The following is a 23,222-nucleotide window of genomic DNA, read 5'->3' on the forward strand; positions in this document are numbered from 1 at the left end:
TCCAGCAGACACTTGGCAGTGTGCATAGTGATCATAGGCTATGGAAACCCATTTCATGAAGCTCCGGATGCACAGTTCTTGTGCTGATGTTGATTCCAGAGGCAGTTTAGAACTGTGTAGTGAATAATGCAGCAGTGGATAGGCAATTCTTACGTTTCGTACTTTAGCACTGTGCAGCCCTGCTCTGTGAGTTTGCCTGGTTTGCCGCTCTGTGGCTGATCTGTGGTTTACCGAGATGCTTCGATTTTACAATAATAGCACTTACAGTTGACCGGGGCGGATCTAGAAAGGCAGAAATTGCACAACTGGCTTGTGGTAGAGTCATCCGTCATCAGTTTACAGACTTTATGACCCATTTTGCAAGTGTTTGTCTATTGAGTCCGCATGGCCATGTCTTGATTTTGTACACTTCTTAGCAGTGTGTGTGTGGCTGAAACACCCAAACTCTATAATTAGGAGGTGTGTCCTTCTTCTGACCATACTTCTGGCCATATAGTGCATCTAGGAGTTTGATTTGGGCCATACACTTTAACCCCTTCATTCAGCTTTATAGCAAGTCAGCTATGATATCAAGACACCACTTTATTCTGCCATTACAATGTTCACTATCAGTAGTTCAATTTATTTGCCAATTTACTCTCCAACCTTGAGGTGTTATGAATATAAATGGGGGAAATTATAAACATCAGAGGTGTTGCAAGCACAACCCCGTTTCCAAAAAAGTTGGGACACTGTGCAAAATGTCTGTGAAATGTCTGTCACTGCATCCACAAATGCAAGTGAAAACTCTAAAACGCAAAGAAGAAACTCTATATAAACAGGATCCAGAAACGCTGCCACCTTCTCTGGTCCTGACCTCAATTAAAATGGATTAAGGGGAAGTGGAAAAGTGTCCTGTGGTAAAACGAATGAACATTTGAAATTCTTTTTTGGAAATCATGGATACTGTGTCCTCTGGGCTAAAGATGACTCAGCTTGTTATCAATGCACAGTTCAAAAGACAGTATTCATGATGGTATAGGAGTGCATTAGTGCACATCTGTGAAGGCACCATTAATGCTGAATGATATATACATGTTTTGGTAACATATGCTGCCATCCAGAATGAAAAATACAACAAATGAGACCCTGAACTGTTGAGCAGCTGAAATCCTATATCGAACAAGAAAAGGAAAACATTCCACTTTCAAAACTAGAGCAGTGTCTCCTCAGTTCCCAAACGCTTACAGAGTGTTGTTAAAAGAAGAGGTGATGAACCACAGTGGTAAACATGCCCCTGTCCCAACCTTTTTGGAACGTGTTGTTGGCATCAAACTCAAAATGGGCATATAATTTTCAAAAAATAATAAAATCTCTCAGTTTCAACATTTGATGTGCTGTCTTTGTACTATTTTCAACATAATATAGGGTTTAAATGATTTGCACATCATTGCATTTTGTTTTTATTTACATTTTGCACAGTGTCCCAACTTTTTTTGGAAATGGGATTGTAAATGTATGTACTGTCTTTTCTAAATATCTAAATTCAAGTTTCCTCAAGATTGGGCAAAGGAATGGCCTTGGGCTTTCTTTCACTTGCTCAGATCACTTGACATTCACCTGTACTGCTAGCTAAGGATAAGCATTAGGGTTGGATCATCAGGTTCTACATAAGCTCATTAGCTTCAATTCCATTTCACTCTGTTCACCTGTCATTTAAACATCTCTCTTGGTTCCATATAGAGAGAAACATATTTTTTTTGGCTGCTGTTCTGTCCTGAGCGTGTGGGGTGTAGATTGATGGGCTTTTTGAAGGTGTTTATGTTCAATGGGCTCCTAAATGGTGATGGATGCCTTCACTGGTAAAATCGTTAAAGAACGCTGGGACAGGCGCCTGTGAGAGGAGATTACACTCATGTGATGGGCTCAAATAGCAGCCTGGCATCCGTGGCATTAAGGACAACTAATTAGACATCAAATGGAGTTTGCCTGTGAGGGGTGACTCGTAGCATTTTTCTCAAGCCAAATTCAAAAGACGTCTTGTGTGTCCCGAACAATGGGCTCCTTTATGTGCATCTGTAAACATGCTGCGATTTTTTTTTTTCCCCAACTCTTTTTCTCCTTCTCTCTTTTCTCTCTGCGACTGTGAGGATGTGTCAGGATTCTTCTGTGGCTTTGCCAGGACGTTCCAGATTTAGGGCTTGTGGAATCTCCCTGTGGCGAACTGAAGGCCTAAGAGAAGATGAGGGCCGGAGGATGTGTGTGTGAGTGTGTGTGTGTGTGTGTGTGTGTGTGTGTGCGTGTGTGTGAGTGTGTAACTGTGTTTGTGTGTTTTGTACATTGTCCAGCCATGTCGTTGTGCACCTCTCTGCACATCACTAGTTGTCTGCGTACCTGTCTGCTCCTAAAGTAGATACATTAACATTCAATACTTTGTCATATAAAACCAATTTTGTTGCAGATTCATGTTTGATCCGAATATGATGCTGGTCTGCAGCTTCAAAGGCTTCAAATAATATCCATCTGAAGAATGTATATGAAAAGTAGTGACCGGAAGTAGAGACGGAAATCTTGACCTGAAAGTGCTTTAAATAGGTACTTTGTCATTGTGTAATTAAATAACTTAAATGATAAGGAAGCATGATTCATCACTCCGGAGACCACATTTCCACTCCGCTGGAATCCAATGGCGGTGTGCTTTACACCACTCCAGCAGACACTTGGCAGTGTGCATAGTGATCGTAGGCTTGTGTGCAGCTGCTCAAATCCATCTCATGAAGCTCCCGGCTCACAGTTCTGGTGCTGATATTGATTCCAGAGGCAGTTTAGAACTCAGTAGTGAGTGGTGCAACTGAGGATAGGCAACTTGTACATGCTACGCATGTCAGCACTGCGCAGCCTAGTTGACCAGGGCAGATCTAGCAGGGCAGCAGGGCAGAAATTGCACAACTGATTTGTGGCAGAGGCATCTGTCATCCTGTTGACAGTGCGATCCATTCTAGTGCCAGTGTTTGTGTTGAGTCTGCATGTCCATGTCTTGATTTTATACACTTCTTAGCAGTGTGTGGCTGAAATACCTGAACTCAATAATTAGACAGGGTGTCTACATACTTTTGGCCATATAGTGCATCTAGGAGTTTGACTTGGGCCATACACTTTAAGCCCTTCATTCAGCTTTATAGCAAATCAGCTACTACATCAAGGCGCCACTTTATTCTGTCATTACAATGTTCACTATTAGTAGTTCAATTTATTTGCCAATTTATTGCCCAACCTTGAGGTGTTATGAATATAAATGGGGGAAATTGCTTCTTTGAGGACATTTTGCATGGCCTCACACACACATCCTCCGGCCCATATCACTTAATAACTCCACGTTCATAAAAACTTGCTTTCCTAAAAAAGATTAATAATATATTTAAACAAAGTTCTCAAATATGTTTAATTTAAAAACTTTGTTGCTGAAAAGTTTTGAATCTTGAAAAAAAGCCTAATATATTCTAAAATGAATTTAATGAGTTTAATAAACATCTTGCGTCTAAAAAGTTTTGAATATTGAAAAAAAATGCATATGTTGTAAAAATAAAAAAGTATCATTTAATAACTTCGTTTTTGATGCAAAAATTTCTAAAGTTCTAAAGCTTGATTTGTATCATTTAGTATCTTGCTCCTAAAACTGTGATCAGCATTGAATAAAATCTCTAAAATGTACCATTTAACAACTTCAGAGTATTGAAAAAAATCTTTAAAATAAGCAAATATTAAATAATGTCATTTTTTTAAAAAATTAATTTTGGGAAACAGTATTGAAAAAAAAAACTTTTAAAAATCTATAATACACACCATTAGTTCCTAAAATACTTCTGAATATTGAAAGACAAAAATTAGAATAAAATCTCTAACAAAAATATTTGAAAAAAAAAATGAAAGTATATATCTATTATGTGTAAGTGTATAAAGTCTCCATTATATAAGTTATTACTGAATTAAACTAATTATTTGTTTGACAAGTGATTCTGAATTTTTGAACGGTAGTGTATAATGGTTTTTTAAACTGAACTTTATTTGCCCCTGAGGGGCAATTCATCACTGGGCATATAAGCATATGACACAAACATAGACTGTGAGGTTGATATAGCGCTCCCTTATCTGGTCATCTTGAAATCATAGCAATATGTTATCAGTAACAATTGAGGTTAGGCCTGAGGAGAAGCAGGGTTCTCAAGGCCAGGGAAAGAGAATGCACTTTTCTTAAGTTTCTCATAAATATCTCTTATTGGCAAGAGAGGCTGGAGGAAAACAGGCCAGAGGTTGAATGCTGCGGTTGAAACAGTGCCCGAGTCCATACAGCTGAAGCCGCATCAGTTTTTCCTAAGATGTCTTATTAGCTGAAAATAACAAAACTCTCAGCTGGTGATGCTGCATGAATGTTAGCTTTGAATCGCGTAACTAACGCTATTCAAACTATCCACCGCTGTGCCCTGAAGATCAGACAAGAGGTAAACCTTGTGATCCAGAATGAAAAGAAATAAAACATTTTCAAAAATCTGTTCACGTTACAGCACAAGGCAAAGTGGACCCTTTCTTCTGAAAAGTGGGTCTGTGGGCGAAGGAATGCAGGCTGAAGCTGTATGTTAGCTGGACGGGTTTTACCTGTTGAGATCAAGATCGAAATCAAGGAGAACTTTGGAATGTTTGGAACCTCCAGATCCTCAGAAACACAAGTCATACACACACACATCTCCTAAGCCGCTTACTCTCTGGGTCGCGGAGGGAGCTGGAGCCTATCCCAGCAGTAATTGGGTGGAAGGAAGAATACACCCTGGACAGGTCGCCAGTCCATCACAGGGCAGACAGACAGACATATACATTCACACCCACACTCACACCTAGGGGCAATTCAGCATATCCAGTCAGCCTGACTGCATGTCTGTGGACTGTGGGAGGAAACCGGAGCACCCGGAGGAAACCCACGCAGACACGGGGAGAACATGCAAACTCCACACAGAAAGGACCCTGGTCACCCGGCCGGGGATGAAACACAAGTCAGCAAAACAAAATACATATACAAAGTGCAGTACAACACTAACTTACACTACAATAAATACAATCAAAAAAGCAGTGCAAAACTAGCTTTAAAATCCTACAATAAAATTCAATAAACAAAGGAGAATACAGTATGAAACAGACAGTAAAGTGTATAAGAATGTGACGTGCAAAAATTGCAGTTCTGAGTAGACAGCAGCACAGCCGTTACTGAGGTACTGTAGTGTAGTAGTACCAGGAGGAGTAATAATAATAATAATAGTAATAATAAATCATTTTAATCTCATAATTAAAATACAATACCACCACCACTGTGAGTATTACTGTTATTAAGTGTGCCTATCACTGACATACATCTGGGCTGTAGTGCTTAAAGTTGTTTAACGTTTAGAGGGCAGTGTTGAGTAATGTATGCCAGCAGGTAACAGCCGATATGGCCACTTTAAGCTTGTATTTCATTAGTTACAAAAAGGTGAACTAGAAAAGACAATATAATGTAAATCATCAGCTAAAATGTCATGGCTGTGACAGCCCTAGCTGTGACGCTGTAATGTTGACGTGTACATCTGACCTATAACACTGTAACACTGATGTATACATCTGGCTTATAATGCTGTAACACTGATGTGTACATCTGGGCTATAATGCTGTAACACTGCTGTGTACATCTGGACAATAATGCTGTAACACTGATGTGTACATCTGTACTATAATGCTGTAACACTGATGTGTACATCTGGGCTATAATGCTGTAACACTGCTGTGTACATCTGGACAATAATGCTGTAACACTGATGTGTACATCTGGGCTATAATGCTGTAACACTGGTGTGTACATCTGGACTACAATGCTGTAACACTGGCATGTACATCTGTACTATAATGCTGTAACACTGATGTGTACATCTGGACTATAATGCTGTAACACTGGCATGTACATCTGTACTATAATGCTGTAACACTGGCATGTACATCTGTACTATAATGCTGTAACACTGATGTGTACATCTGGACTATAATGCTTTAACACTGCTGTGCACATCTGTACTATAATGCTGTAACACTGGCATGTACATCTGTACTATAATGCTGTAACACTGATGTGTACATCTGGACTATAATGCTTTAACACTGCTGTGTACATCTGTACTATACTGCTGTAACACTGATGTGTACATCTGGACTATAATGCTTTAACACTGCTGTGCACATCTGTACTATAATGCTGTAACACTGATGTGTACATCTGTACTATAATGCTGTAACACTGGTGTGTACATCTGTACTATAATGCTGTAACACTGGCATGTACATCTGTACTATAATGCTTTAACACTGCTGTGTACATCTGTACTATAATGCTGTAACACTGATGTGTACATCTGGACTATAATGCTTTAACACTGCTGTGCACATCTGAACTATAATGCTGTAACACTGCTGTGTACATCTGGACTATAATGCTGTAACACTGATGTGTACATCTGTACTATAATGCTGTAACACTGGTGTGTACATCTGGACTATAATGCTGTAACACTGATGTGTACATCTGGACTATAATGCTGTAACACTGGCATGTACATCTGTACTATAATGCTTTAACACTGCTGTGCACATCTGTACTATAATGCTGTAACACTGATGTGTACATCTGGACTATAATGCTTTAATACTGCTGTGCACATCTGTACTATAATGCTGTAACACTGCTGTGTACATCTGGACTATAATGCTTTAACACTGCTGTGTACATCTGGACTATAATGCTGTAACACTGCTGTGCACATCTGGACTATAATGCTTTAACACTGCTGTCTACATCTGGACTATAATACTGTAACACTGATGTGTACATCCGGTCTGTAATGCTGTAACATCTGTGCTAACTGTGGTAAGTTTAAGATATTTTCATTTACCCATCAGCCTGTGAAATCCCACAAATTACATTACAGAACATCCTCTGGTAAAAAAAAAAATGAAAAAAATCCAGCTCCAATAGTGCTTAAGTTATGCTCAGCAGAAAGATATGTGGCATGTTGCTTTACCACAAATTCGCACAGAATGCATAAGTGGGGTGGAGCAGCGACCGCACACAGTTCATTTACTCTCAATTTTCTATCCACAGCTACACAGGCAGGACTTTCAGTGTTGTTGTGGAAGCTTCCAACACTTACCGCCAGCCTGTTTACTCTTTCTTTTGCGTGTAGGAGACCTGTATATGTTTTATTAAACTCTGAATCTAAGCCAGATTCCTCATTCCAATCTCATCGAGATGAAAGAAAGAAAAAAAAAAGATTTAGATTTTTCAATGTGATCACACTTTTGATTCCATCTGTTGCTGAACTCCAGTGATCTTCAGTGTTTTGGAAATTCTTGCTTTTGTGTATGCAAATGAAAAAGCGTGCAAAAAGCAGCCCAACCTTAATTGGACCGAAAGCCTCAGGCCTGTCACAAGCTTGCATTAAAAATGCCAAATCCCTGCCAAGTCCCTGAACATTTGCATGAACATGTACCCGTCTGCTCCCTGTCTGAAAGCCAATTTATGAGGCAAGGAAAGAATAAAGGCGGCTTAAATGCTGCACAAAGGCCAAAATTTATTTTTGACACATTCACTACAACTACTGGATGATGTATCATTGCACTGGCTTCATACTAGACCAACAGCGTTAATTAAAAACGGCAAACATCAGAGGGAACCTGTTACTCTGCTGTTTAAAGACTGCAAGTACCTGAGCTGACTTTGATGCGTCGCATATCTGTCACTCAAACCAGAAAGAAAAAGTGTTTTTAATCCACGTCTCACGACATCATGTCTCCTCAAACGGCATAAATCTGTAAAGACGATCCTTGACGTTGACAGCTTGATTGACTGATTTCATATGTATTATAATGACAAGTGTGGAGTGATTAGAATATTATGCAGTTCTGAAGAGAAAATAAAGTTGTGAGTTTTTAGCTAGTATTAATGAGTTTTACATTAAGCAGATGCAGATGGACTGCAACCTTTTTACCTGGGAAAAACGTATTTAAGGTTCACAATCGGACCTTAAAACCACTGTTGTACCTTTGAGGGAACATTTACATTGTTTGTACCTTGATGAACAAAAAATGTACCTGCACAGAACCTTTATTTCTAACAGTATAGAATGGGACATGAATATCAATAGGCTGCTTATGTGTGACAGTAACATCTGAATACTTTTACAGTAATACCTGATAAACAAAAGGTAAATAATCTTAAAACTCAGTGATATTGTTCCAATAATTCAATATTCTGCGTGACGTGCCTCTTTATGTTATTACATTCCAGTTTCCCCCATAGCAACCCAAGGATGTGAGGCTAATCTAGCTATCAAAGCAACGGGCAAATAGTGATCTGATGCTAAAACGTTTAAAAAGGACGTGATGTCATTAAACTGTTGTACATTTGCAGTTCAAATCATTTTGAACATGTACCCTGATGAAAAAAAACAGCATAAACCAGAATGAATTCCATGCTGGTTTATGCTGGTCTAGTGCTGGTGTGGTGTAGGATTAGCTGGTCAGCCGGCAGGGTCATGCTGGTTGACCAGCATACCAGCATCCAAAACTCAACATATGCTGGCTTTGCTCCTGACCAGCATATCAGCTTCCAATGCATCCAAAACACAACATGTGCTGGTTTTGCTGGTCTGTGCTGGTTTTCTAGCCATTCTAGCCCAATGGAAGCCTTTTGTAAGGGGGTATTTTATTTTGTGCATTATCTTACTTTTTGAGCAATAAAAGACTCTAAAATATGTTTCTGGGGTATCTAATTAATGATTGTGTGTGATTATGAGTAAATACATGCCATTTCCTAAGCAAACTACTCAGCAAATCATAGTAGCAAATGTCATGAGAGATTTGTACAGAAAACAACTAATGAAACTGGAAAAAACATGGAAATTTGCCTCAGGTGTCACAAGAAATGTTTAAAAATGACGCATTTTGTTGAGGCATTCACACGATTAACACTCACTGTTTTATGTCTGTGTATTATAACACCAAACAACAAGTTATGATAGAAAACTCGAGGTTTCCTGCTGATGTTTACCACTCTGGAGGCCTGTTTATTCGCTCATAACTCACTTTTACAACGAGTCTGACAGCACTTGAACGCTGCATTTTCCTCATGGATTTTTCTAGTTGTGTCTGGCTTGTCTTTTGCAAAGCAATACCGTCACCTAGTGGTTGTGGTTCGCCCAGTCTTTACATTCTTAATGTGAGGTGTATCTAAAGCTTTGCTTCAGGCTTGACAAGCTGGTATTACTTCCAACAGATTAAAGCATACTAATCAGACCCCCCCCCACCCCCCAACACACACACACACACACACACACACACACACACACACACACACACACTCTCTCTCAAAAAAAGATGGTTCTTTACTGGTGGTTCTATATAGAACTGTGAACACTTGAAGAACCATCTGCATGCTGATATGTTTCTTCAGACTGAGAGACAATATGTTGTATATGGTTCTGTGTAGGACCTTTTTGGAATTGGTTCTGTATAGCACCAAAAGGGTTCTGCTGCTGTTATGATGTCAAGCTTGTAACAATAGGAGAACCCTTTTCAAAAAAGGTTCTATGTAGAAGCATATACAACACATTCTCCATCACTCTGAAGAATCACTTCACCATGTAAGGACCCATTCAAGCATGCAAGTGGTTCTTTGAGTGTTCTTTGTTCTAAATAGAACCACTACCTTGAAGAACTGCACTCTTAAAAAAAGTTCTTCAATGGTTCTCTAGTAAACAAATTGGTTCTGTATAAAACCATGAACATTTTGCATGAATAAAGGGTTCTCTGCATTATGAAATGGTTCTTCAGATTGACTAGAGACTATGCTGTGGATGGTTCAAAATAGAACCTTTTTGAAAAGGGTTCTTTATAGCACCCAAAGGGGTTTCTTTAATTGTTACAAGCTTATTAGAAGCTCTCCATCATTTTTTATCATGATTCAATGAACCCTTTAATCATGCAAAGGGTTCTTTGCTCATAGTTCTATGCAGACCCAAATTCTTTACTGAACAGCCCTTGAAAAAACATCTTTTTAAGAGTGTATATTAAGCAGAAATGCGGTAATATTTTCTTCAAAAGCCTCTTTACTGATGAGAAGTAGCCACTTTGTTCAGTTTGTGGCGATAATGATTGGATTAGGGTGAACTCTCCCCCAGGAGCCTCTGTGTTTATCAGTGCTTAGAGTGCTTTCATTTAAAATGTTCCTGCCATACAGAAGAGCGTGGGGTAGCCTGAACTCGTGCTCATGCTACTGAGACATAGTGACTCAACTAAAAGTACCTCATACTAAGTTACTAATAGAACTGCAGGGAGCCTTCTTAGTACACAAATCAGCACAGGAACTTGTTAAACTCTATTATCTCTTCATACTTTATGGTTAAAAAATTATTTTAATATTTTATACTTATTTTAAAACACATCCAGTAAGAGAAAATATGCTCAACGTTTTCCCTTATGTTATTTTCCTAACCAGGTATACTTAGTTTTAGCAAATGGCCTTTAGTCGTAGTAAAGTACTACTTGTCACACACCCCCCCTTGCAGAAAGCAATAAGGTGAAAGGTGATAACACTCTAACCTCGTCATCTCACTCCTTAAGATGATAATAACCCGCCTTATCTGCACCCCCTATACCTCAATCTCCTTTTCCTCTTTAGTTTTCAATGTACGTAAGATCCTTTCAAAATATTGGTGATGGACTGATGACCAACACATGCCTATGCATGATTCTCTACATGCACATGAATAAAACTGAATCTGAAGATCTGGTCTCCTGACTCCTCCTGCTGAATTTCTTAACAGCAGTAAAATTTTACTTGATCAGCTTCTGCATATTTTTTTAACAGCTGATTTTCTTTATGCTTGCACTTTAAAGTGGGGAGGCGGAGGAAGTGGTCCCAGCTTTCTAGACCAAGAAATGACCTATAAAACACTATACGAGCTTCACTGAACGAGCTTCACTCTACAATTACACCGTCTAATCAGGGTGTACATAGTAGCTGAGAGAAAAATAATTGAAGTTCAGCTCCTCAGAAGGTATTGGTTATTGCCAAAGTTTTTTTTTCCCTGTTAACTTTGTTCAAGACGTCTGCGAAGCCATTAGGGAGAAAATCTAACTTATTCTGTACTTCAGTAATTCCAACACTGACCCATGAGCAAAACACTAAAATGTTATTTTTACCCTCACTTACTGCTCTTCCTCCACAATTCCCACTGCAAATAAAAACTCAAGACACCAAGTCTCATAAATACATTGTTTATTTAGAAATCTGAACAGCACAAAACACGACGACACTATATACACATTAACTCCCACCTGTTCGCACTCCTCTGGTCTTCCTCCAACTTAAATCACTTTACATCTGAAAGAAAACACGTCTAATGAAACAAGAGATCACTACCCTTCCCCTTTCCCCCTGTACAAACTATTTACAGTATTTACAGTGTCCATAAAACCTTCCAATCTAAAGACAAATGGAAGATCAGTGTTTGTTAGGGGAAGATTTCTTGATGGGGACCCACTGTCCATATGGCTTTCTGTTCCCCACGCTGTCTGCTCTGGATGTTACCTTACTCTCCGACACATGGAACGTTGGGCTGCTTGATGGTTTGGCAACAGCGTTCTGTGGACAGAGAAGAAGGAGAGAAAAGTAAGCAGTAAGTTTACATTTAACATTATCATCACTGAAAAGGCACTTATTCCTTATAAAATCTATATATGGAAAACATTTGTGTGCGTTTATGTACCACAAGTCATAATTTCATTCATATTTCCATAAATCCATGACCATTTCCAACCTCTGTTTATCCCTTAGAATTAAACAGGCTGTTAGTGTCACTGTGCTGTTAGGACTGATTTATTTAAATGGGATCTGTTCTGACAGATTCATTCAAAAAGTAAAGGGCAGGGCTGAACTGCTGTAGGCTGACTGAAAACATTATTCAAAATTATGGGTTAAGTTGCTATAGACTTACACTGATGCTGAAGGTAATTGGTTTCCTTGATGGGGACATCTTAGGAACGCTGTCATCTTCAGCTCTCATATCTTTGTCCTACAGAAACAGGAAGAGAAAAGTTACACTTACACAAAGATACTTGCATCTTACTATCCATTTTCTAACAAAACCTTCTGTACATGCAAAAAAAACATTTAAAGAAAACAGGCCTACTTAAAGAAGGCCCGAGTCTGAAACTGTTCTGTCTGTTTATATCTCCATCAACAGTCTGTACGGCTGACAGAGGCAAAACAAAATCTATCATCAATACAGAAAGTATAAAATGCATTAACCAAAAAATAAAATAAAGTCAAAGAATCCTTCTCTGAGTAGAAAGATGAAGATGCAGTAAATGTGATTTTTTCCAAACCCCCATCCAGCGCTCTGGGCGCAGACTTGTCTTTGGTATACGAGGACAGAGGGGAGAGGGGCTGTTCTTCTGAATTAAGGGCCACTAAAAGCCAGTCCGTACGCCTGAGTTTCTTCAGACACACGGATTCGAGGAAGACTCTGGTAAATAACAACGCACCCAGTTCAACCATCAGTAAGTTAACATTATCATAATCCTGCAGCTCTAATTGTGATGAGTTTATATATGGTGTATGTGCTGAAATGTCCCAAGTATGTATAAAGTATTAATAAATGTTGTTCTATGACAGTCAATAAATTAGTTGTGTAGCAAATATATTGTAAGTAATGATATTCTACTTCTAGAAATATTTGCACCGATGTTACTTGACCTTTGCGCAACATAAGCTTTTAAACCTTCTTGAAAACCCAATGTTGTCACTCAAATGATCTCCTACTCCAAGGGATGGAGGAGTGCAGACCACTGTCATGTGATCTACAGGAACAGAAACGATACAAAAACAAAGCAATTGAAGCGATCCTGCAGACATTGAGGAAGGTTAAAACAAACTGTTACTGTCTCTCGTATTGCACAGGGGTGCGCACACACACATTCACTCACACACAGGTGCACACGCACACAAAAAATACTTGTACATACTCTTATTTTACCGTTACCTAATCCGGTCATGACAGTATGTAGCTGTTGGTGGTCTATATTTTTGCCTTCATCACGCTTCCATTATATCCATCAGCCAAAAACAATTATGTCTGAGGAGATAATTTACACGATGACCCAGGTTGGTTTAAACAGAGCACAAATAACACTATTTTCATGAAATCCAAGTAGAAACCAAAGGTTAAACAACCCTCTTCACAAGCATGCAAACTACAGGGTAATGTACAATTGCGTTAGCTCTTTCAGTTCAGTTAACTTAAAAGCTCTTTCCAAAGCAGGTACCTCTTTGAAGAAAGAACTGTATTTACTACAGTGTAGATTAGCTTCATATCACTGACTCCCAGTTACAAAAGGTGGTATGTGGGAGTTTCTAACACTCACCTGTGCTGGTTTCTTCAGTGACACCGGGTCTACTCTCACCCGTTCTTCAGCGTTAGGCTCTGGTTTCTTTTCTTGCTGCTTTGTTTGTTGCTCCATAGTCTTCACACTGGCAGGCAGCTCCAGGTTCTGTACACCAAGAATTTTTGTTGCGTTCTCTTTAGCAATGTTCAGGAGATCCATTTTTTCTGTGGAGAGATTGAGAGGACATTGTCTGTCTAATTCTACATGTTTTGGGGATTAAAATCAAGTGATGTAAAAGTACAGATATGTAGCAGTCTATGTAACCACAGGTCACCAAGCCTCCTCATGGAGATACACTCTTCAAACACTACAGCTTCAACCCAAATCGCTGACTCAGAAAATTAAATGAGTTAATCAGCTGCTTAAGGTAGGAGCTACACTTCCATCATGAATAGAGCTGGTGACCAGTAGCCTAAAACAATCAATGAAAGCAATACTTATATCAGCTCTTCACATGTTAACCAGTCGTACAAGGGCTTTACCTCTCTGGCTAAGCCGAATAGCAGACTGTTCTGGAGATCTTGATCTGCTCCTGTAGTCTCTGTAGCGCCTCTTTGGTGAGGGGGAGAATCTGCACCTGTACCTCCCCACAAACCTGCTAGACACTCCCCTGTAACTGAGGACCGTGAGCGAGACCTGCGCCAGCGCCTGGAGTAGCGGCCACGTGAAGAAGAACGGCTGCTGGAGCGGGAGTATGCCCTGTGCCTGCGTCCATGGCGGGATGAGCGATATGGTGAAGGACTGAAGGACCTAGAGCGGGCCCGGTAGCGGCGGGGAGGAGAGTGGTGCCGACAGCGAGATCGGTCTGCAGCACGGTGGCAGCGCGGGTGAGAGCGGGAACGCGTGCGGGAGCGGCTGTCAGATGAGGAGCTGCTATCGGAGGAGGAGGAACGGGACCTCCGGCGATGTCGTCGCCGTGAACGCCGTGACTCGTCTGACCTATAGGAAGAGCCACTGCTGCTGGAGTAGGAACTGTCTGGGCTGCTGCTGCGACTAGTAGAGCGTGAGGAGCTGGTCTCTTGGTCAAAAATGAGCCGCATTCCCTCACTGAGGCGAGCCTGGTGGGCCTGGCCACTTTCCTCTGTCTTCATTGTCAGATCTGCAGAAAACATGTACATTTTAAGTTTCTGCCTCAAAAAAATTAATTACTTATTTAGAAGAGAAAAACAACCAATGATAAAATACAACCTTTATTTATTAATAAATTAGAAGTTGATTGTTAACATAAATGTCCAGGAAGCTCATAACTACTATTAAAACTTACATAATGATAATCATTACTTGTCATTAAATATTGGCATTTGAGGATCTGAAGTACTATTTAAAGAAACAAAAGCTCAAACGTAAAATTCATGACTGTCTACCTAAGATATGTTTAAACAGCATTAAGTCTATTAAAACAGCACCATGTTCCTGGAAAGGACTGCAGTATCATAAACAGGGCGCTGGGTGGGGAATGTTCTAGCACAGCAAGACAAAAATAGGGCAGCTTATGCAACTTAAACTCCACCCAGTTTGCGTAACAGCTAACAATGGACCGCCAAAGCGCTTTGCCCTTTAAAGGGGAATTCCACCGAGTTTTCATAATTTCTTTACAATTAAGTAATTACGCATACTCTGTCACTTTAAAAGGTTTACCGTAGTTTTAGCCTACGTATTTCTTGAAACCCATTCACGGCGAAGTGAGTGTAGGGTCTTCTGGAAAAATAGTACTACCTAGTTTTCACTATGTCGCTTTTCAACATTAACCACATTAGCGTTACATATATGAGACACGTCTAACTTCACTGGTCATAATAACAAACGGCTGTCTAGCTGACCTATATGTATAAAATCGCGAACCAATTCCTTTCTGCACTACTTTGAAGGCGTTTGAGTCAGCAAGTTTGTCTGCAACGCACAATTTCAAATTAAACCACTCTGGAAATATAAAAATAACTGCGTTTCGTTCTTTTTAATTAGCTTACATCTGTGTTAATTACTGAACTAGCAAGCTAACCAAACAACATTAGCTACCGAACAAGGAGGCACTCAGCTAACTAGTAAACGTAAAGATAACGTTACTATTAGGTCACCTAAACTAGACTAACGTTACAGCAACGCATGCAGGCAGTACAGATGTTACATTTTCAGAGAATTCAACTTTAGTTTTAGTCTAGACTTTATTTATTTCATCCTCAAAACTAACGCTAACTAGCCACAGAAACACAGAAATGTAGCTAACGTTATAATAACGTTCATCACTCGGGTTAACATTAATATAGTAGCTGGTTCATTATTCGCCAGCTACCCAAGCTAACAGGCTAACAACCAAACGCCGTTTCTTCGAATCGAAATAAAACACGAGGCTGAACTCGACTTCATATTCGCTTCTTGTTCCCATTCCTCCGTTCCATCTTAAATGTCGCAGCTGTTACATGAACCTGAGGCGTTATAATAGTAACTGCTGTATCGTTTAAGGTGGAACGGGAAATTCGAACAAGAAGCCGACTTCAGCTAACAGATAAAACTACTTCTGAAAAAAAAAAACCCAATCAGTAACTATTTCTAAAACAAACATATCTTATACCTGGACAGACTTGATATATCGTCGAAAAACTCCAAAGCGAGGTTGTTGTTTGTCGTTTAAGCGAAGAGAGGTCGAGAAGCGATGCCAACCGACCGTCGACGTTTCTGGAATGAGAGTAGGATTTCAAAGCCAACAGCCCGAAAGCTGAAACGTCACAGGACCGAACGAGCTGGAAATTTCCAGAAGCTTCACTGACCCCGCCCCGCCCCCTGCGGCCCGCCCCGTCCCGCCCCGTCCCGCCCTCTCAGCCCCCCACGTCAGCTACATGAGGCACGTTCAGTCGCTTGAAGGCTTTCTGTGCTTGTGTGTCTTTATGGACCCCTGTTTTGTCACTTTGTCAAAGAAATTTGAGTGTTGTTCGCAGTCTTTATCTGCCTACTGCAGTAGGAAAGCTGTGAAAACCTGGAACCTTGTTCTAATTTTGCCATTTTTATGTAAATAATCTAGCTAATAAGGCTACGTTTACACAGCAGGTAAAAGTGGCCAGAATCCAGAATCTTTTTCCTCAAACGTGACACAGATGTGTCATCTGTGTGTGAGTGTGAACAGCAAAAACCACACTGAATCTGACATTTTCAATTCCGATTTGAGACGCTTTCATATGCGGTACTGAAATCCGATCCGTATCTGATCTGCGGCAGTGCGGCTCAGTCTGAACAGCCAGATCGGAATTCACGCGACTTTTACGCCAGTCTAACTCGACATTCGTCGTAATTTCGCGCTGCTGAGACTCATAAACACTTAGGTTGATGTTTCTGTACCAAAAAATTAGAAGAGACTCATCAAACCGCTCCGTGTTCGAGGAGGTTTCGGACAGAACGGCCGGAGGCATATCTGACAGCAACAAAGAGTCAAAATCACAACGGGTTGAAAATGATAGCAGATTACAGTGGAGAGGGTTTTTCAGCATCTTGTTTGAGTCGACTTATCAGCACGACAAACAATCGACATCAGCTTTGCTCTATTGTTCCAAAAATGTTGGACACGTCCAAATTGAATACAATACAATACAAGTGAAGTTTCTCATAGCTCATGGCCTCAATATACTAATAAGGTGTGGCCACTGAGGCCACGAATTACTATATTGAGGTCACAAATTAATATATTGAGGCTACAAGTTATAATTCTCATAACTAATTGCCTCAATATACTAATTCCTGTCCTCAATATATGAATTTGTGGCCTTAATGTAGTAAATTGTGGCTTAATATATTAATTTTGTCCACGTCTTATTAAAAAATAATCACCATGTCACCTTAGAGGCTCCGTAGAAATGCCATCTTGTTGAGAGATTTCTACAAATTTCCTCTTTTATTATATTTTTTTATTATATATTTTTCTTTATCTGTGACGTGAAGCACCGTTGCCAAGGAGACGGGTCAGTGAACGCGCCTCCATATTTACCTTGGAATCTGCACATATATCACATATTTTATCGCGAGACTTCCCAGGTTTCCGCGGTAACTTTTGCTCCCATTTTCCTCTGATTACACAAAGCGTCACCGTGAGTTTGCATTTAATCTGCGTCTTAAAAACACCGTAATTGTGTAAAGTCGAGTTTGTGGAGAAGCGACCCAGCCGTGCACGGAGCAATGGAGATTTTAGACGTCCTCCCTGCCAACTTCGGCTACGCGATCCTGACCTACCTCTACAGCTGGATCATGCTGACTTACCTCGCCGTCAAAGTCGGAGCTGCGAGAAAAAAATACAGTGTGAAGGTAATGAACTCAGTGGTAATGTTAAACTGGCCTGGCTCTGAGGTGACGTTGCACAGAGTGAGCTTCCCTTCAAATCTGCTTGTTCCGGGTTTTTATTTATTTATTTACGTTTTGCTGGGATACAGCATAAGGGCGAAAACAAATGAATTTCTTTTGTCAAATGACCAAATTTGTCAAAAAAGTGGCACCTGCATGTGCATCTAGGCAGCTGCTAGCTTAGCCTTTTCCACCATTCATTTCTTTAGCTGTACGAACACTGACAGTGCTCACTTTACCTGTCACCTGTCTGGTTATGCATAATACTAGACATAACAACTTAGTTATGCACGAAAGTATATATAACATTGTAGTTACACATTTAGTTACACATCACACCACATCTTTTCTGCTGTGTTGGCCCCAGACTAGTACTGTATCTAAAAGAGAATTATGTAAGGTAGGATTTTAAAAGGGAATTCCACCCTTTTTCCAAGATTCCTACATAATTACGTGTTGAAGATGTAAACAAAGTCATTCAGAGTGGTTTGGTGTGAAATGCTCTGTTCCAGGGAAACTCGCAGAGTCAGAACTGTTCACTGCAGTCGTGATAGGAACCAGACGTCCAACCAAGTGTTCAGTGCCTCTAAAATGACCTCACAGGATGTTTATGTAATGGTTAGGAATACATTGCCTGATAATGGTAATACGTTATTTTATGATGTATTAAAAGATGTATTGAAAATATGATGTATTAAGATGTATTAAAATCCATTCATATAGGAGCAGTACATGCAGGGCTTTGTAAAATAGTACTGAAATAAAACATGTTTTTGGGGATTTTTTTTTTTTGATTTGCCTCTATTTTCTCATTATCAGCATTTTTATCAGTATATAAAAACTCATAAGACCTGTGGAGATTTACTGGACATTTGGATAGCAAACGAAAGGAGCATTGTAGACATGTGACCCCTGTTTTCTGTAAAAAAAAATTCTCTACAAGGAACCATTTCACAACAAACCACTCTGAATGACTGTGTTTACAGCTTAATGATTGGGTTTTTCTATTGTTACAAGCTTGATATCATTACAATAGAATAATCCTTTTTGGTGCTGTATAGAACCCTTTTTAAAAACCTTCTAGAACCATCTATAGCACATTCTCTATCAATCTGAAATACACTTTCACGATGCAAAGTACCATTTAATCATGCAAAGCATTCTTTGGGTGATCATGGTTCTATTTAGAACCATTTTCTTTACTTAAGAACCCTTGAAGAACCATGTTTTTTAAATGTGTAGGCTTTGGAAATTTCTCAGATGAAGTAGGTTATAGACAATACAAGTTTGAATGAACCAAAGAAAGGCTTCTGGTACTTTGACCGCCTCACTTTATCTGTTTGACATGCGTGTTTGCAGTACCCTACCATGTACAGCGATAAGGAGGACGTGTTCAACTGCATCCAGAGGGCTCATCAGAACACGCTGGAAGTCTATCCGCAGTGGCTAGTTTTCCAGACCATCGCTGCACTCGTTTATCCAGTGAGTAGATCACTATTACAGGGCCTTGGGGTCCACATCATATTCATTATAATGCAATAAGTTGTGATGTTTTAATATTTTATATTATGTTTGATTTGGGTACCAGCAGTACTGTAGTATTGTACTAGGATACTATGGCTTTACGTGCAGTTAATGTTTAACAGGGTAATCCAGTATGATTGTCAGATATTCACTTTACCCTAGTATAATGATATCTGCACAAACAGACAATCTCATATCTCAAGCAAACACAACAGACCTTGTCCTGTTTAATCCACTGCTTTATCATTTTCTCTCACTTTAGACTGTGGCCTCTGTTCTGGGGGTCATCTGGGTGACCAGCAGGTTCTCCTATGCCTGGGGCTACTACACTGGCAGTAAGATTTAATTTACTGGTTCCTCTATTACTACATTTTGTGTTTTATTTAGCTGCAATGTTATGTGTCCATCGTGTCATTTAAAGGCCAATTTGGATTGGAGCCATACTATATGCATCACATTCATTCCATACACTGTTGTGAAAGGAGATAAAACCCCAGAATGTGCCTTTTTACTAGTGCAGTTTGTTTAACTTTGTTTAAGCCCTTAAACTGCAGGCCTAGTATTCAATTATTAATGTTAAACGTTCTGTTCATACATTACTATGAATTATTAAGATTTACTATGAAAATAATATGTAAATTATGTAGTAGATGTGAAAAGAAAGTTATGATAAAACATTCAAAACCGCATATTGAAATTTTAAACCTCATCTGATATCCTCGTCTGAGATATAATTACAGCTGTGTAGAATCAAGACATTTTAAGAATTTGCAGAATTGAAAATAGTATTCAACCCAAAAATTGCATTATTACACCACTATTACTTAGTTATGATAGTGAGGAAGCCATACACTGGATGGTTTAAGGGGTTAATCGAATGCAGGTTTGTCATATTTCAGCTGTAGAGCAGCCTAAAGATAAGATTACGCAACTGGGGCGTTGCCCCCTTTTATTGTCCCACAGCTAACTGAAACTGCATTTACAACTGCTTTAGGACTACAGTCATACTCTAAACAGGCAGTTCCAAAGAGTTAATGTAATGACTGAAGAGTCAGAGTAGTAGTGGCAGTGGAAATGTGGCATCAGTGAGTTTTTCAAGTTTAGATTTGTTCGTTGAATGAGCCCAAAACACTATAGCATAAAAACCGAAGCCTACACATAAATCTTTCAGTATGCTGTACGCTCTGCAAATCTTTGCCACAACAGGAAATTACTTGCTTCCTATGCATGGGTCGTCCCTACCATAGACCACAAGTACTCACAGGCCTAGACAGGATTATATAACAAATGGTATGTAAACATAGTTCAGTAGTGAGCGCCTAAACAGTGACAAATGGAACAGAATCGCTTGTCGTAAGTGGCTTGGTGATGGCTTAACAGCCTAAGAATCCAGATCAACAGAAGTTTCAACCCTTGTAAATGTCTGTTAAACATTTATTGGAAGAAATCTGCCTGAAATCCCAGATTACATGAGTATCATAAAGCAGCAGGAGTGTGTTTATATACACAGTGTAAGCAATGAGTTTGATAGAGCTTTGGATTGAAATTTAACAATAATAACTGCTTCGCTTTTGAAGACTGAAAGCAAACAGGACCCATTTTGGAACATAATTTTGTTTTATTACTGCTTCACACCATCTGTTGTTTTTCACATTTGCAACAGCGCATATCGTCTCCTAGTACTGAGCAATAAACAACTCCGTAGAGCTGTGTATTCAGATGTTTTATGAAGTTGAAGGGAAATCCCAGCCTAAAACTAGCCTTTAATATGTTATTCGTCATGTTATAAAATCTTCTGTAGCCCAGCTCTGCATCACTCAGCCTATAGATTTGACAGGTTTTTTTGCATTTTCGTTCACCAGCTGTGATACAGAAATCCACTTATGTAGGGCCAATTAAATACAACCCTGATATTCAGCTTCCTAGCAGCTATCTGGTTCCTTTCTGCATTAGCCAGCTAAAAAAACAAAAGTTTTAAACTGCCTGCCCTCAAGTATCGACCCAGATGTGCTGGTAGCTCCTCAAAAGCTCCTCCCACCTTCAAGATACATCATCAGAAGGGGGTTTTCCTAGCCTTTAAACCTGAAAACTCTCTGGGCTGTTGTGGCACTGCTGCAAGAGCATTAGTCATGTTTACCAAAGATGTAGCAGTGTGGATGATTACATTTTGCTATCCATTCAGTTTACATTACTTAATTATTATCAAATATTTACATAATTACATAGATACTTACATATGCATTTGATTTTAATTGCGTATCAATGATTTTTCTGTTTGTTTTTATCAAACAAACATGGCAACAATGTAAAGGATAGAAGCCCTGAACATTATGTCAAATACTATCATATGCAAAAGTATTGGCACCCCAGGCAAGTTACATTTTGTAGATTTCCTATGTGAAAGAAATGAACATGCCCTGTACAGAGAACACACTTCTGCACATTTTATTGCACACATATTGTTTATTTGCTCAGTTCAAGATATTAACAATATTTTGAACTCATTGTGCACTAAAATTTGCACAAGTACTTCCAGCAGCTTAGAGTAAAGTGAGTTCCATTGCTGCTTTGCAACAGGTAGAACACTTTTCAGTCAGTCAGATTGGGTGGTGGGAGCTAACAGGATGCTTTCACTGTGTAAGGGTTCAGCTGCAGCAGCTTATTCACCATATTTAGTAGTAATTGTGCAGGTGTTTTCCTGCATCCTCATTGTTGTATGTTCTCTTCTTACCCCTTTTAGACCCTGTCAAGAGGATGAATGGGAGCTATGGTTACATCGGCCTTTTTGGAGTGATCATCCTGTCCATTTCGGTTGCCCTGCAACTCCTTGGAGTCATTTAAAAGCCTCTGAGCACTGATTTCATTCATAGCACTGACCAAGTGGGTTTTTTTTCTAAAGGTATTTTCTTTCTAGTTTTAATATAATTTCATTCTTTCCTTTCCACAGAATGTGAAATTGAATTGCTTCTGTAGACCACTGTTTGGGTGTTTGGTTAAAACATGTCATGTCTATCACATTAACATGTATGTCATCTTATTCCAAATAAAAAAACTAATCTGGGTTTGAAAGATGTTGTTTGGCTGAGTTTCTCACTGGGCTTTTTAACACAAATCCATGAAAATTCAATATAATCTAATTGCTATTTTTCCCCACATTTGTTGCATTGCATTTGAACACAATTTAGGTGGTGGCAAATGATAAAAAATATTATTATTATTATTTTTTTAGATTATTATCATTATTATTATTATTAAATAATATTTAGTTGTTGAGGCTTCTGTGTAATTTTCTGTGAAATTATGTTCATCAGTGTACTTTTAAGTACTGATAATATACAAAGTGTGCTCAGAAAAGCATATGAAGTAATTTGCATACCCCAGCTATGAATGTGTTTTCTTGGTTTCATCCTTTGCTCTTCAATCAGGTTATTTCTACCTTTTCGTTTGGTGTTAGTGGGTTTCAACCATCACAGAGACTATGAACCAGCAGTAAAATATTTGGATTCAATTATTTGGCACTGTAACCCAACATTTTGGTGCTTCTACACTGGCTCTGGAACTTCTCTAGTCAGGAGACTCCTCACAACAGTGCAAGACCTGGAAGACCAAAACCGTCCCCGTAAGATGAACAGCACTTAAAGCTTTCAATCTAGAGAGAAAGGAGAAAATTCCACTCAACTCCACTCTTGCTTCAGATCTGAAAAGATCCACAGATGTTTCTGTCCATCCTTCTACTGTGAGAAGACGACTCAACATTGAGAAAAGTAAATAGACATAAAAGAAGAACATTTGTGGTCGTTTTTCATAGACCTTGTCAAAGACCTTAAACCTACTAAGTTCCTTCTAAGTTCCTTATATCTATCCCAGAAACAAGGAAC

The 23,222-nt window shown here is 39.3% G+C and overlaps 2 protein-coding genes across 2 annotated transcripts; one reads left to right on the forward strand and one right to left on the reverse strand.

The window, feature by feature from the left end:
• Positions 1–11,312: 11,312 nt before the first annotated feature.
• Positions 11,313–16,236, reverse strand: rsrp1 (arginine/serine-rich protein 1). Its single transcript, XM_036575103.1, is given in 6 exon segments — positions 11,313–11,695; positions 12,048–12,125; positions 13,477–13,661; positions 13,980–14,102; positions 14,105–14,596; positions 16,067–16,236. Coding segments are annotated over 5 exon segments (1,011 nt in total). The 5' UTR covers positions 14,589–14,596; positions 16,067–16,236; the 3' UTR covers positions 11,313–11,554.
• Positions 16,237–17,508: 1,272 nt separating this feature from the next.
• mgst3b (microsomal glutathione S-transferase 3b) lies at positions 17,509–22,413 on the forward strand. Its single transcript, XM_036575104.1, has 4 exons — positions 17,509–17,784; positions 19,180–19,302; positions 19,607–19,679; positions 22,085–22,413. The coding sequence occupies exons 1-4, from the start codon at positions 17,659–17,661 to the stop codon at positions 22,183–22,185; spliced, it is 423 nt and encodes a 140-aa protein (XP_036430997.1). The 5' UTR covers positions 17,509–17,658; the 3' UTR covers positions 22,186–22,413.
• Positions 22,414–23,222: the final 809 nt, after the last annotated feature.

This window comes from Colossoma macropomum, unplaced genomic scaffold, assembly GCF_904425465.1.
Source record: "Colossoma macropomum unplaced genomic scaffold, Colossoma_macropomum, whole genome shotgun sequence".
Taxonomy (NCBI): domain Eukaryota; kingdom Metazoa; phylum Chordata; class Actinopteri; order Characiformes; family Serrasalmidae; genus Colossoma; species Colossoma macropomum.

Coding starts and splice junctions, on each gene's coding strand:
- mgst3b (XM_036575104.1), top strand. CDS start 17,659: ATGGAGATTTTAGACGTCCTCCCTGCCAACTTCGGCTACGCGATCCTG. Junction 17,785..19,179: donor GAAAAAAATACAGTGTGAAG/GTAATGAACTCA, acceptor GCGTGTTTGCAG/TACCCTACCATGTACAGCGA. Junction 19,303..19,606: donor TCGCTGCACTCGTTTATCCA/GTGAGTAGATCA, acceptor CTCTCACTTTAG/ACTGTGGCCTCTGTTCTGGG.